The following is a 14,123-nucleotide window of genomic DNA, read 5'->3' as shown; positions in this document are numbered from 1 at the left end:
TTCGATATGTTGAAACAAATATTTACAGCCTACATGTGCGAGTGTTTTCTATTAAAATCATCTATTAGTTTTTTTATGGGTGCTAATTTTTATTGTATTCGCACATTTGAATGAATAAACGGCCTACTTGCGTAACCGCGCGTCCTCTTACCATCAAAATGTACTTCTCTTCTAACTATTGGTAGCCTAATTCGGATATCCAAGCTATATTTGAGAAAGGGAAGGGCGCGGTATGCTACTTAATTAAATTGTCTACAATTCTTCGTGATATGTTTCGTTAGATCCAAAACATTGGGGTGTTTAGTTTCTTCGAATGGGGAAGATTGTCTATGTGCACGCGTACCAAACATATTCAACGACTTGGGTTTGGATCTTACTCCTCCCCCTGTTATTTACTCGTAAAAGTATAAATCATGTAGCTAAAAAAAAAAAAGAAAAATAGCACTCCTTGTAAATGACTGAGACGTGCACCGGCGCTAGCTGTACCGGTTGATTAAATAATACTACAGAGGAGTCAAAACTAATATGTAAATTCTATGGGAGCTAGTAAGAAGACCCTTTCTCCGGCGCGTGAAACATTTTCGGGTGTAGCCAGTGTTCCAACAATGCTCAACCGCCCACTCTTGAGTGACTAACCGGGTGTCGGATAGCAGGATAAAACGACGTTTTGGTATCATTAATATTAGGTGAAAGTAAAAAAAACACATCGTTTCATCTATCTTCGAATGTAATCTAGACACTTATCGTCTGCAATCTTTCGTGACAATTCGCAATCGAATCAAATTCTAAATCCTGCCAAATAAAAGCCTTTAAACACAATTGCAAGCAAGTCCGGTGCTTCGGACGTACTCGAAGACGTGTATGCGTACGTTTTTACAGAACTCCAGGCTGCAACTTGAACAAACAAGTAAACAGGTGAATCGCGACAGTTCCCAGCCGGCTTTTATTTTAATATTGGATTCAGGATTGTCGACCGTGCATAAGACGAGCGCACTCGGACTAGCAATGTCTACCTTCAGGCGCACCGGCGTAGCGCCCGTTTTCCTCAACGAAACAAGAAATCGCCGCGCGTGTGTCGGTGCATCGCAGTCTACACGAGAGCGGCCGAGGCGAGCGGGAGTTTCTCGTCAGCCCGCCACGAGGCAGCGACCAGCGGCCAAAGACCACACCAAGCCGGTACGAAGCGGGCCGGAGCCCAAGAGCGCAGATAAATCAATAGGCACCTTTCCTCCTTTCCCATCACTCGTAGAGGACCCGCCGTACTAGAGTTCCTGTATAGGCTCCCTACGGGAGCCAGAGTTGCGCGTCTGTTTTCCACGTGCCAACGCGCCGCTGTTCGCCGAGATACGATCGCTTGAGGAGCCGGATCAAGTGTCGTACAGGAAAGAAGACGCCGCGCGCGCCCCGGCGTACGTTCCCCTGCCTTTGAGCGCGCCACTATTCGCAAAATTCAGTCACGTGAGGAGCAGACTCCGTATACTGTGCAGGCAAGCCGGCGCTTCGGGGGTGAACGTGCAACTCTGGCTCCCGTAGGGAGCCTATACGGGAACTCTACGCCGTACGAGCTAACAGAGCCATTGCGAAGCGAGCGTCGACTCAAGTTCTCCGGAAATCTACGGGAAAGTCACATGACCCGCACTTCCTCTACGTCACCTCGCAAACCTTCATCAAACCCATGTCCCCTCAGGGACCTTATGCCTCGCCAAATCACGAACTCACCCGAACTCATGAACTCACGTCCCTCGCCAAACTCATGAACGCACCGAACTCACAAACTGACGCCCCTCACCGAACTCGTGTATTTACCAAACTAACAAACTCACGTACTTCACCGAACTCACGAGCTCACCAAACTCATGAACTCACTGAACACATGAGCCCACCAAACTCATGGAGTCACCGAACCCACGGACTATCCCAACTCATGAACTTACCAAACTCACGCCCCACCCCTCACTCAACCTCAAACTCACGAGTTTTCGAAGCTTATGAACTCACTTACCCTCACCTCAAGTCTGATTGGTGAAGGTGAGTGAGGTGAGTGAGTGCACTCATGAATGAGTTTTGCCGAGGTTTGCCCCCATGTTCAGCCTGGCAAAGAGAAGAGCCAAAAGCCGCTTAAGAAACGCTGTCTCCCGTGGAGCGGTCCGAGACGTCGCCAGCGGCAGAAATGAACAAGCTTCGGAGCCACTAAATAGGCTACCCTCCAGAGTAACGACACTTTAGCCAACTTGGAGCTTAACATCATGGTTTCCAGTTATCTGAAGCTTCATCCTTCTCTTCCTTATTTGCCTTCGTTTTAACCACGGCGCATATTGTAAACATGCGTGTTGGGGAAAATGTGAACCGGGGTGTTTTTACTGGATAAGTAATCTACGCCTGGTGGAGCGTTCATTCCCTTGGAAGCAGACGGCAGGGTTTCAGAACTTGTCGTTACATAATCCAGAGTTTATAAGCGATTTTCGCACATTTTGCACGAGGAAATGACAGCTAACGGAGTTCGCACCTACATGGGTGTGAGGCGTCTGCTACCGGGAACACGCACAAAATATCCCCATTTAAAATGTTAAAAAATCTCTTATAACTTGATAATCAAATAACGGAGAGTTCAGAAACCTTTGCATCTGGTTCCAACCGCCAACGTGCAGTTTATTTTGACGGTGAAAACTTAAACACAGTTCTCCTTCCATTCTGGTAGGTTTTATATCTCTTTCTGCCTTTCGTCGGGTTCGTCTTGAATCCGGAGAACGCTGCAAATATTGCATTTAGTGAACACCTCTAAAGTTGGCGGTCATGCTGTACAGCACTAATCAATAATTCATCCAAACACCCCCCTGAAACGCTCATATACCCAGTTCATCAGCTCAGTTCAATAGGCTGAGTCCACGAGACTTCGTTTTGAAATCGCAGACCTATAAATTTCGAAGTCTTTCATGTCTTTCTCTCTTTTTTTACAAATTACTTGTTTGAGGTGTTTGGGCAGAGAATGCGCGCCCACTTGGAGCGCTGGCTCACATGGGCTTCTCGCTTGAAATCCAACCATGGTCTTTCGTAAGTTCATGGAAGGCAAACAGGTATTCTGAATGCAAAATCTCTAGAACATTAATTTCATAAAATTTGGATTCAACGCAATCCTAGAGACGTTATGTTTTTTATTTGTTATTTCATCTCCCATCTACGTGCTGTTCTCGAGATAAATCGGGCGTAAAAAACAAATCGTAAAAGGAAGCAAGAAAACAGAGTGCCAGGAAACTTTTCCCAAACGTGTTTTTAGGTAGTGCATTGATCACACTCAAAATGTGGGAGTGTAAATGTCTGGGAGAAAATGCAAATATATCAAAAGTTCTTTCTTTTTTTATGCGCGGTAGCAAAATAAAAACAAACAGTCGTGTTGACGCTGCTATTTACGTATGGCACCACACGATAGAAAAAACTCGAAATATTCTTAGGTGTTAACACCCCAAAACAGGTTCAGAAGATCTGGGCGTGTATGGTAGCATATTCGAAGAGCAACGTCAACCCAACGGTTTGTTTATATTTTTGTCCCGCTCATAAGAAAAAAAAAACAGGACTTTATTTTCTCGAACTTCTTTCCAAAAACCTATAGTCACGGAAATTCAGTATGATAAATGCACCACCTAAAGGCACTTTTGTGAAAATTGTCATGGCACTCTGCTCATTAGCTTATTTATGTGAGTTTTTTACGACACCCTGTAGAGCGAAATGGAACTTTGAGTGTCGTTCATTCGGTGAATTCGTGTTTAAATGATGGCAGGAGAGCAAACCATTAATAAACAATTTGCAACCACGCCGGACGTGTCCGAGCCCGTTCCCGAGTATTTGTAGCAGGCCTTGAACAGCGGAGTTATGGCAACATCTAGTGGGACGGCGCGTATATTGGCCAGGGGCAACGAGGTAGAGGGCCCTAGAGAGATAAACTGGAAGCTGAAAGTGACCCCCAATTAGCCGCTGCCATATGTTGCACATGTTTGACCACTAGACACCTTATAGTTTCACGTCTAGATTTCAACGAAGTACCGCGCACAGGTTACGTTTCATTCGTTTTAAAAGCAAATTGTGATTCCATCACAAAAACTCGGGCAGCTTCGCAATGGCTCCGCTAGACGTCGCCAAACTGTGTGCTGTATTTTGGGTTTTTGACGGAGCTAGACACTGATCTCTGGGGCTAACAGTAATGAAAAATAGTTTATCATGTTTTTTACAGCGATCGCAATACAGATTTCAGCTCATTTTTGCGTAAAATCTTTAGGATGTGGTACGGTCACGTGTCTAGTGGTCAGAATTGTACAACATAGCGGCAGCTAAGGGGGGTAGCTTTTGCCTGGTGAACGGGATTCCAGTCTATCGCTCTATGCCCCTGTACCTCTCCCTAGGCGCGCTCCGGGTGACATGGTCGTATATATATATGGTTGATCGTGCATTTGACGCTACTGACGAAACAAACACAAACCTATCGAGGGGTTCTACGTTACTATAGCCAATGGCACCCGCTGCGCACTAAGCAACGAAATGGCGGCGCCCATGAGAAAATTTGGGAATCAACTGTCTACATTCTGAAGCCTGTCGAGTGGCTTCACCCGGTTTTCGTACTTCTTCATCTAGTTCCTCGTCCTTTGCGCTGTAAACCCGGACGCCACCAACCGGGATAAGAATGTTACATTTTCCCTTTTTTCTCTCAAGCTCTCTGGGTAAGCATATAATATGCAGATAGGCCAAGAAAGTACTTTAAAGACAAATCAAGAAGGGAAGAAATGCGGGCTCCAAACGATTTGGAGATTCGAGTGAGCGGCGAGAGTAAACTTGCTTCGGTGCCAAAGGGATTGCCGGGCCTAAAGGAATTTGCCGCCGTCCGACGAGTCGCTAAGCACGTTGGGGCCGTAATCCGACGCCCAGGAGGACGCCGCCCGATTCGCGCTCTCGACTGAATCACATTGCGTTCCACAGAGTACTTTGTTCGCGATGACGGAGGAAGCGCCTTAGGAGAGGAATTGATGCCACTTTCTTTCTTGTGCCGGGAGAAAAAATCCGCTTAGGAGCGGCTGGAAGCGAATCTCTGTACGACGCGAGGGCAGCACGGGGCAGGCGCCGATGGCTCGCAGCCGAGGAAGTGCCGCCTGTGCGCCAATTTCGGAGCCTGCCGTACCGCGTTCGAGCGTCCATGCCGGAGGAGCCCCGGTCCGTGCCGGTGACGGCTTGTCTCCGCCTCGGCCTCGACCCGTACATTCGTTTATTCCGAGGCGCGAAAAGGAACTGATGTTCCCGCCGCAAAAATTACCCGCACATTGCCGTACGCTCGTTCTTTGCCAGGGTCGACTAGTTGCGCTAAAACTATTTCCCGGCGTAAAGCTTTCTAAGCGCGTAGCAGACGGAGCTCATCTATTCCCTACTCCTGTATAGGTTCCCTGCGGGAGCCTGAGCTGCGCGTTCGGCGAGCTTGAAATGTTAAGTAATGTGGGAAGGCCACTCCTCGTGCGTGTAGAATCCGCGCTCCGTCAATTGCGTCAACTGAATTCGGCGAATAGCGGCGCCGCCGTTGCCGCCGCGCATGGAACACTCTAAGAAATGCCTGCGTATCTACTTACCCGAAAAACACTCATAGAGCCAGTCATTGCGATCTGCGAAATCAGCTCAGCGAATGATGAGGCGGAACATCCGTTTAGACCTAAAAATGAAGTCTGCGCTGTGGCATTACGCCATGCAAAGCGTCATGCTTGCATTGCGTACTGCCACAGCGCAGACTTCATCTTTAGGTCTAAATAGATGTTACGCCTCATCATTCGCTGAGCCGATTTCATAGATCGCAGACACTGGCTCTTCGAGTGTTTTCCCGGTAAGAAGAGGCGCGGGCATTTCTTAGGGTAAAAGCAGGAAAGGAGTAGAAGGAAGCAAAAGGCGGGGGAACACGCACCGGGGCGCCTGCAACGTCGAAGGATTCAATTTGCTCCTAACGTGATCGATCTCGGTGAGTAGCGGCGAGGCGGCACGTGGAAAACTAACGCGCAACTCTGGCTCCCGTAGGTACCCTATGCAGGAACTCTAGGTCTGACTGATGCGGCTGAAACCAGACGCATTCCCCGTGCGTATGTTCGCATATCTTCATTTATTTACTATTAAAGGGACACGAAACTCCCAAGAAGCATGTTTTCTAAAGTGCCCAGATATGGCCCGAATATTACAAAATGAACTTTCCTCGAAAGACATTTTTTCGGCACAGTATTCGCGTATCGGAAGGCTATTTAGGCCCCCTCCGTCCATTAGTACTGGACCGGCTCGGTTGCTCGGGCGAATTGCGTACGTGAGCTTCCCTGACACGACGTCCGGTTCTTCTGTTCTGGCGTCTGCTTGTGCGAACGGGGGCGCTGCGAAGTTCGGCCACTCCGCCATCGTCAGCCACCGTCTGCCACAATCTGCCACAAGACGGGACCATAAAAGCGGCGCACGAGCTTTCCACTCTGTCACGGACCAAGCGCCTGTCCATTCGCAAATAAAACCATAAAAAAAAAAAGAAATGGGCAAACAATTGTGCCGCTCTCGACCTCTGCGTTCTGTAAAAAAAAACCGCGATCGAAACGCAAACGACGCATTCCTTTTAGTATTTTTGTTCCGTTTTCTTTCAAGGCGTCCTCGCGCAAGAACTTGACAGGAGAGGAAGGCTTCTGGGACGGCTCATGACGTCATCGTTAGTGCCCAAAACACGCGGAAGTTGGACGAGAGACAAAGCGGCGTCGTCGTCGTGGACAAAGTAGCGTCTATGACGAAGATGTTTTCGTTTTAAACTCGTTACAAAGAACCCGTTTTGCGACAATTTAAGCGAGCTGGCACGCGCAGCTACACCCATGGCCGCCTGAAATGTTTCAGGCGTTAAATTGAATGTGCGTGGCGACAGTGCGTACGAGATGATTGATTCGGAACGTAGCACAAAGCAGTTTCGGAGAAGCATTCGGCTACGGAGAATCGGCGATCGTCTTTGCCTCCCGGCATCTCCAAGTCCCTGTTTGCGCAAGCTGATGAATTCCTTATTCACGAAGAACATTGAAATTCACCGGGAGCCCGAATCGAGATATCCTTATATTCCGAGCGTCCGCACGGGTGTATGCGCGAGCTAAAAGCTTTCTTGCTCTCGGTGCACCGCCAACGATGAACGATGAAAAGCAAATGCGTGGCCCCAGGTAATAGAGCGAATAAAGAAAGGGAGAAAGCCAGTCAGCGGTCCTGCGTCAGAATGGACCGTTCCAATCTTTTGGGCCGACAATATGTTCGACATAGGCGTGCACGCGGACGCTTTCGCCCCTGGCGGGCTATTCGCGCACCGAGCCCGTTCTGAGCATGCGCCACCGGCGGGACGCCGAGAGCAGTGCGCTCCGCGTTGTGGTTGCAGGCGCCAGAGAAGCTTTTAAGCGACCGGCTTCACCCTTTCACCGCAGCGTTTTAACGCGACCAATGCGAAATGAGCATTTTACCGGCACCAGGGCTCTCCGTGCACGTCTGGGGACTAAAGCCCCTTCATGTTTCAAAAGTAGCGCGAGGTACGTCGCTGCACGAGGCCAGCCGTTGGGAAGATCATGGCGGCGCAGCACTGAGCTACATTTCAGACGCCATGTTCTTCCCAAACGTGGCGCGCGGCACGTGTCTCGAGCATCTCCCCAACAATGCACGGCGCCATTTTTCCCAGGATGGAGTGGCTTTACGGGTGGTGACCCGCACGAAGGAGCGCCGGAGGAGCCTCCGGACGGCCCGAGAAACTCACATGGAGATCCCGGAGAGTAAACAGAGAAAGGCAGAGGAGGAGGTCTTGGGCCCAGGCTGCCGATGGGACAGTGGTAACAGAACATGGTCCACCTGCGAGCGAACGAGCCAGCCATCAACAACGGGTCTGCGGCAGCGACTCCATTCGCACCGACTGCAGCTAACCACGCGCTCGCCGGTCAGCCCAGGGGTGCTATGTGGCGCTTTTTGCACTCCCAGGAGACTTGGAAGAAGGAAGTGACGACAACGACTGGAGCAAACGCAGCTTGAATGTTGACAGAAGAAAACAAAATCAACATCCAATCTGCATTTGCTGCGTTGTTGACGTCACTTCCTTCTCCCTAGCCTCCTGGGAATGCAAAAAGCGCGACATAGCACCCCAGCTCTGCGATTGTCGGTGCGCGGATTGCGCGGTTGCACGACCGACTGGTCGGACGAGCACGTGGCTTGCGCCGCCAGGCTCAAGGGAGAACGCCCATCCTCAGATGGAACCCAGAGCCAGGTCTCACAAAACGCGCGAAAGAAACGGCGTTCGCTGCACACATCGGGACCGACCCTGGGACTGTTTCCAAACATGATCCGCTGTCTCTCAGCCTCTACGAGACTGTTGAGCTTTCCTATGTCAACGGTGCTAGAAGAGAAACGAGAAAAATGGTCCCGGAATAAAAGTTCCCGGAATAAATGATCCCGCCACAAATGGTCCCGGAACTAATGGTCCCAAGTACAAACTAGGAAAAAAATGGTCCCACATAAATATCGCCAATGTGGCTTCTGCGTTTTCGGATAAATCTGAGAAAATCCCATAACTCTCGCCGAATTTCCAGGCAGCCGGTTGCACGAACTCGACCGGTTTCTATATTTTTTGGGGAAGCTCAGAATTTTTTTTTTTTTTTTTTTGCGCATGGAATTTTAATGCACCTATAAAGGCATCGAGTTCCGCTCGTTGTGCTACCACTACGCGTCATGACGAGATGGGAGTAATTCGAGTTTCATGTGGCTTCAACAGTATGACTAGGGGTACTCCTTTTTCGTTTCAAAGGAGCCTTACTGATATCACAAATATTCTAACGGCCCTTATAGGAAAATAGTAATAACTCCTATTTTATCGCATAAGGTCACTAAATTAACAGTTCGGAGATAAATGTTAGACAGTATTCATTTCGAAAATATTTCGACGATTTTGAATAAAATTAGGTTCAATACCCGACCACTTACTTCGAAGCAGCCGGCCTCAAAATATAGACGAGATCCTTCATTCCACCAGCAAATCACTGTGTGCATAACGGATTAAATATATTGCATGGTATATTTTGGCTTCAAAACAATCTTCTTGCGGGCCCATTTTTTCCTACCTTGGACTTGGGACCATTAGTTTCAGGACCATTTTTTCTGGGACCATTTGTTCCGGGAACATTAGTTCCGGGACCATTTGTTCCTGAACCATTTGTTCTACACCCGTGCCAGAAAGCATAAATGCTACACGAGGGCCTTCGGGCTGTACAATTTGACGCCTTGAAGGACACAACTTCGTTTAAAAAATTCGAACAGGTCTCGCGCTTCTTTGTTGTTGTTGTTTGTTTTTTTTGCGTTTGTTTGGAGAATTGGTGGTTCAATGTTCCATTGACGTTTTGTTAAGGTGGGTTTTGTTCATTCTTTTTGTGGACCGGAAGTTCCCTGGGACGTGAAAGAGTGGAGCACTACCTGGTGGCGTTTGCAAAAAAGAGAAAAAGGTGGTCCACAGTCCATAGGATTATTATAATGTACGCTAGAGGTTCAACTGGCGCTATTGTCTTTGCAACTACCGGGATGGAAAGTGAAGCAGACAAGACCCATTCGGTCTACTTTTCCGAAGCTCCTGTGCATTGACTTAAAACGAAAGAAAAACACAAGAGGACGAAACAGACGAAAGGGAGTTCGTCTGACGGATGACTTCCGACGCCGCTTTCGCGTGAGTGCCGGAGCTCCACTCGCGGGGCCGGCAGAAAGAGGACGACACAGCCAAAGCTGTGTCGTCTATTTTGTCCTCTTGTGTGTTTCTTTCGTTTTAAGTCAATGTAGATCACCAACACGCTCAAGTCTTCCTGTGCATTCCTGTGCATTCCTATGAGAAAGCGCGCGTGCATTTTGTCTCTTCGCCCGAAAATATCGCGGAACACTTTTGTTATTTGGGTTGTACCGAATAGTATGTACCTCGATTAACATTATAAAAGTGTAACTGCTTTACTTTGCGCATTTTTCTTCATCACTGAACGATGTTCAACTTCGCTCTATTTCAAGCCCAAACCTGCGCTCCATAGCAGGTGTGAACACACAGGCGACAATTCTAAGCAAAATAACGATAGAAAGGAATGTAGAGTGGGTTCAAGGTTAGCCAGCATTCCGGTAGTGCTTATATATTGTTAATATGCCCGTCCTGTCACTATATAAAAATCGCCACGTCTTGCACCTTTCAGAGTGGTTACAAACCCTTAAAACGTAAATTTCATTTCATTTAATATACCCTTATAGCGCCCGGTAGGGGCTTTACATAAGGGGGCCAAAAACAACAATACACATACAAGTCAACAAGAGTACGAGGGCTATAAAAGGTGTTTCTGCATTATTTTGTAAGCCGGGCAGCTTTTATAGTTAAGGAAGGAACCAACAGAAATCCGCGATGCCGGAGTACAGGTGCGCGGAGCCAGAAGGGAAAAATGTGTCGCAGTCGCCGGGGACTGTGTCAGAAAGTAGTAGGGCTAACTTAAAGTTATCTCTCGAGGTGGTCTAGAAATTCCATCAGTCCGGATATGATGCATGGTGTCCTCAATTCTCAGACACTGCATGGGGACTTGGTTCTTCGGAAGGGCATCTGGAGATTTTGGACCGAGCCAAACATAGACGTGTTTTCAGGGGGCGCGCAGGGGCCAAAGGAGCGCCGTTCTCGAGCGCCGTTCCCAGTTGAAGGAGGCCGCTCAAGGTCCTCGAAGGCACCGAGTGCGCCCTCGCCAGCGGGGACCGATCCCCCGATCGGCCGTCAGGATGGACGCCCCGCGAGTGGCGCTCCGGCACTCGCACCAGAGCGGCGTCGGAAGCCATCCGTCAGACAAACTCCCTTTTCAGCCTCCAAAAGCTCGAGCCCGGCTGTCGGAAACCAGACGAATTTCCACGAGGGCAAATTTCGGGCCCTCCAACAGATACGGCCGCCCGCCTTCGTTTCCACGCAAGCTCCGGGCCGGAGGCGGCCGGGATTACTATCAGGACGGCAAAGCTCTTTTTTCTGGCCTTATTATACTTCCGGTCTGACGTGTACGTACCGAGACCCACCATTTTATGCACTTCCCGTGACGAGGGGCGGGAAAAGGCGTGATAGGAGGCACATCGTGCCACCCGGGCCGAGACAGTGGCGCTGATTTTATCTCTGGTCGCTATGTCGTATTTTACTTACATTTCGTTAAACGTATAGACAGCGCAAAGACACGGACAAATTAAATAAGAGAGACAAACAACGACGCCGTTGTTTGATCGTCTTCTTTTACTTTGTACTTTGCCCTCTTTGTACTTAATACGGAAGTAAAATCGTCTACGTTCTTCAATTACATTTTGCGTTTGTCTAGTCCTCTTTCAAACGCCGCGTACGTGAAAAAAACCTCGCAGTTCGCATAATAAATCTAGCGAGGGGAGAAATGGCCGCCACCTTCATTTTGGCCGCCTTAAGAAAAAAATCGAATGTGTGCATGTTTAATCAGCTTATAACTTGGTCTGCCTCAACGGGTGACGCATCTCCCAGCTGTAGATGACCAATATAGCCAGTGCAGTACAACCGCTAGCCTGGGGTCTTTAACGTGTACCACGCAGTAGTGATTACACTACCGCACGCCGGTACGATGCTCATGCTGATCGAAACGGGCAGGAGTGGAGACTGAACCCAGGATCCCTGGGTTCTGCAGTCCGAGCTTTCGCTCCACGTGTTCCGAGCTGGTGTGCGCTAGCCCACTCGGTCACCGATACCCCCGTTTTGGACGTCTCAAAACGGCGGGGCATGGGGCAGACATCGGCGGTGCCTGTGAGCCCAGATTGCTGGCGAGGCATGAATACATTTTTCCGGAAATGTGTTGCGCCCCCGCCATTTCCTCGAAGCATTGCGACGTTTCGATTTGCGGCACGTGAGATTATCCAGGAATAGAACACGAACTTTGCTTTAACATTCTGTAATTTTAGGACACGAAGAAGGCAAAAGGAAATCAAAACAGAGTAAGTTATTACCTCTCTTCGTGTTCGCTTTTTTCTTTGTGCGTTCTGAGCTCCTGATGATAAGAGAAAAATAATCGTGCCGTTTCTAGGATATTTCCAACTTTCGGCGGTGGTGGCACCGCGTTTGTGAGACTCTCGCTCCCTAGCTCCTGGATGACCGGCTTCAGAATGAATGGGGTCACACTGATACTTTAAACCCCTGTTGTTGTAAAAAAAAAAAAAAAAAAACTCCAAACTCCGATTAAAAACATGCTTTTTGTGTAAGGCTTGTCATATTATGAGGCGCTGGAGAAAACCAGCCTTATGCGTTAAGTCCTTATTTCGAACTCTTTTCGTTCGCGTTCCGCCCATTGAAAAACATGTGGGAATGGCCTCAGTACGCACCTCGTATCGCTGCGCCGCAGTGTTCTTCCGCAGCATAAAGGCCGTCTGCTTTCATCGGAGTCACCAAGGCAACGAACGCCCAATGAATGGAAGTACGCACGGTACCGCCGCGTGAAGCCAGCAACAGCTAGCTGACGCCATTTTCCGGACGCCGTCTGCTAGCCAAAGTTCAATAGATTTGTAATGAGCAGCCGCAGTCTGTCGCCGCCAAGCGGCGTGAACGCAGACGAGGGGATGGGCTAACAGGCTCCCCAGTGACACACGCACCGTAAAAAAAGGTCATTCGACGTTCATTGCCATGGTGGCGGCGATGGAAGAACACTGCAGTAGATATGCGGAAGAACACTGCAGCAAGAACAGAGATGCGGAAGAACACTGCAGCACGGCGATACGAGTGCGTGCTGAGGCGCTTCCCGCATGTCTTTCAATGGGCGGAACGCGAACAAAAAGAGTTAGAAATAAGAACTTACCGCAAAAGGCTGGTTTTTTCCAGCGCCTCATAATTTGGCGAGCCTTACAGGAAAACCGTGTTGTTGTTTTTCTCTCTTTTTACCATCCCGCGCCTACCTTTTTTTTTTGTTTTTGCAACATCGGTCTAAAGTATTAAACTGCCTGATTGTGCTTGCTTACACCTTCCTCAGGTGGAAGTATAAGGCTCTATGTACTTCAGACTGCATAAACACACAAACACCTTTTTTTTTCTTGGTGGCTCTCGTAATTAAACCGAACAATACGAAGAAATAGCCGCGAATCATCAACATCCCCATAATCGTCGGTCTACGGAACTTAGGAAGAGCGCGAAATATGCTCCATGCCGGTCGCCGCAACACACATACCTTTGGCAAGGAAGAAGTTGATCGAAATTTGAAGGTTCATCTTTTCGCAGCGTGAAAGGTGTAGGAAAAATGCCCACGATGTTGTTTCCAAACAAACTGCGCTTCTAATCATTTCAATTAAAAGCAGGAAGGCGAGTCAAAATATAGATTGGCGCGATAGTGATAGTGACAGGGATTTATTTCGGCTTAGAAGAGCCGCGACGCCGCAGAAAGGCAAATCGCCGTACTGTGAATGCCCAAGGTGTCCCGTTCAACGATAATGAAATAATATTGCAGTGATGAATTTAAAAAAAAATGGTCAGGATCGCTAAAATAGAGCTTGTGTACGAGGGTGAGGGGTTTGTGTTGCGGTTGAAGAAGGTTAAGATCGGTAGGCTTTCAGTGTTTTTCGCGACGGTGGTCTTCCAACACGGAGCGACCGCCAAATGTGGACCTCGAATTTTCAGCGCACGAAGTTTATGAGCATGTAGGGGACCCTCCTCAGTGCGACCAATGCCAAGCTCTTCGTCATCTGGAAAAGTATATCAAAGGCAAAACAAAAATCCGGTTTTCCTAAGAGCCGAAGAAGCACCAACTGTGGAGAACTACATCCCGCTGAATATAACTGCAGCTCTGGAAGCTCCTACACATACAGAGCCACTCCTCAGGGCTTCCAAACGATGCGAATGTACCTCGCAGTGCAGTTCTTAAAGCTGCAACGAAGCATCAGCAATGTCTGGAATACAAAAGGCCACCACAAAAAAGTGCTCCACGAAGACATCCAGATTGCCTGAAAGAAATTCCGAAGATAACCAGGACTGCCATTCTTTACTCTCAGCTGCGCGGGAACCCAATGCAGCACGTGGTAAAACTATGGGTTATTATGACGCCTTGACAAAAGAAACCAGGATAAACAAAGGCACGCGA

General features: G+C 48.7%; 1 protein-coding gene across 1 annotated transcript in view; it reads right to left on the bottom strand.

Moving 5' to 3' along the window:
* Positions 1–7,853, bottom strand: part of LOC8037736 (paired mesoderm homeobox protein 2A) — a 28,754-nt gene extending 20,901 nt beyond the window's left edge. Inside the window, exon 1 of the mRNA XM_029966282.3 lies at positions 7,769–7,853. Coding sequence (XP_029822142.3) covers positions 7,769–7,853 — 85 coding nt within the window. The remainder of the gene's footprint in view (positions 1–7,768) is intronic.
* Between the last annotated feature and the right edge of the window lie 6,270 nt (positions 7,854–14,123).

The sequence above is a fragment of the Ixodes scapularis genome, unplaced genomic scaffold (assembly GCF_016920785.2).
Source record: "Ixodes scapularis isolate PalLabHiFi unplaced genomic scaffold, ASM1692078v2 PGA_scaffold3__209_contigs__length_174095766, whole genome shotgun sequence".
Taxonomy (NCBI): domain Eukaryota; kingdom Metazoa; phylum Arthropoda; class Arachnida; order Ixodida; family Ixodidae; genus Ixodes; species Ixodes scapularis.
The sequence above is the reverse complement of the archived record's forward strand: the minus strand, read 5'-3'. Positions and strand labels throughout refer to the sequence as shown.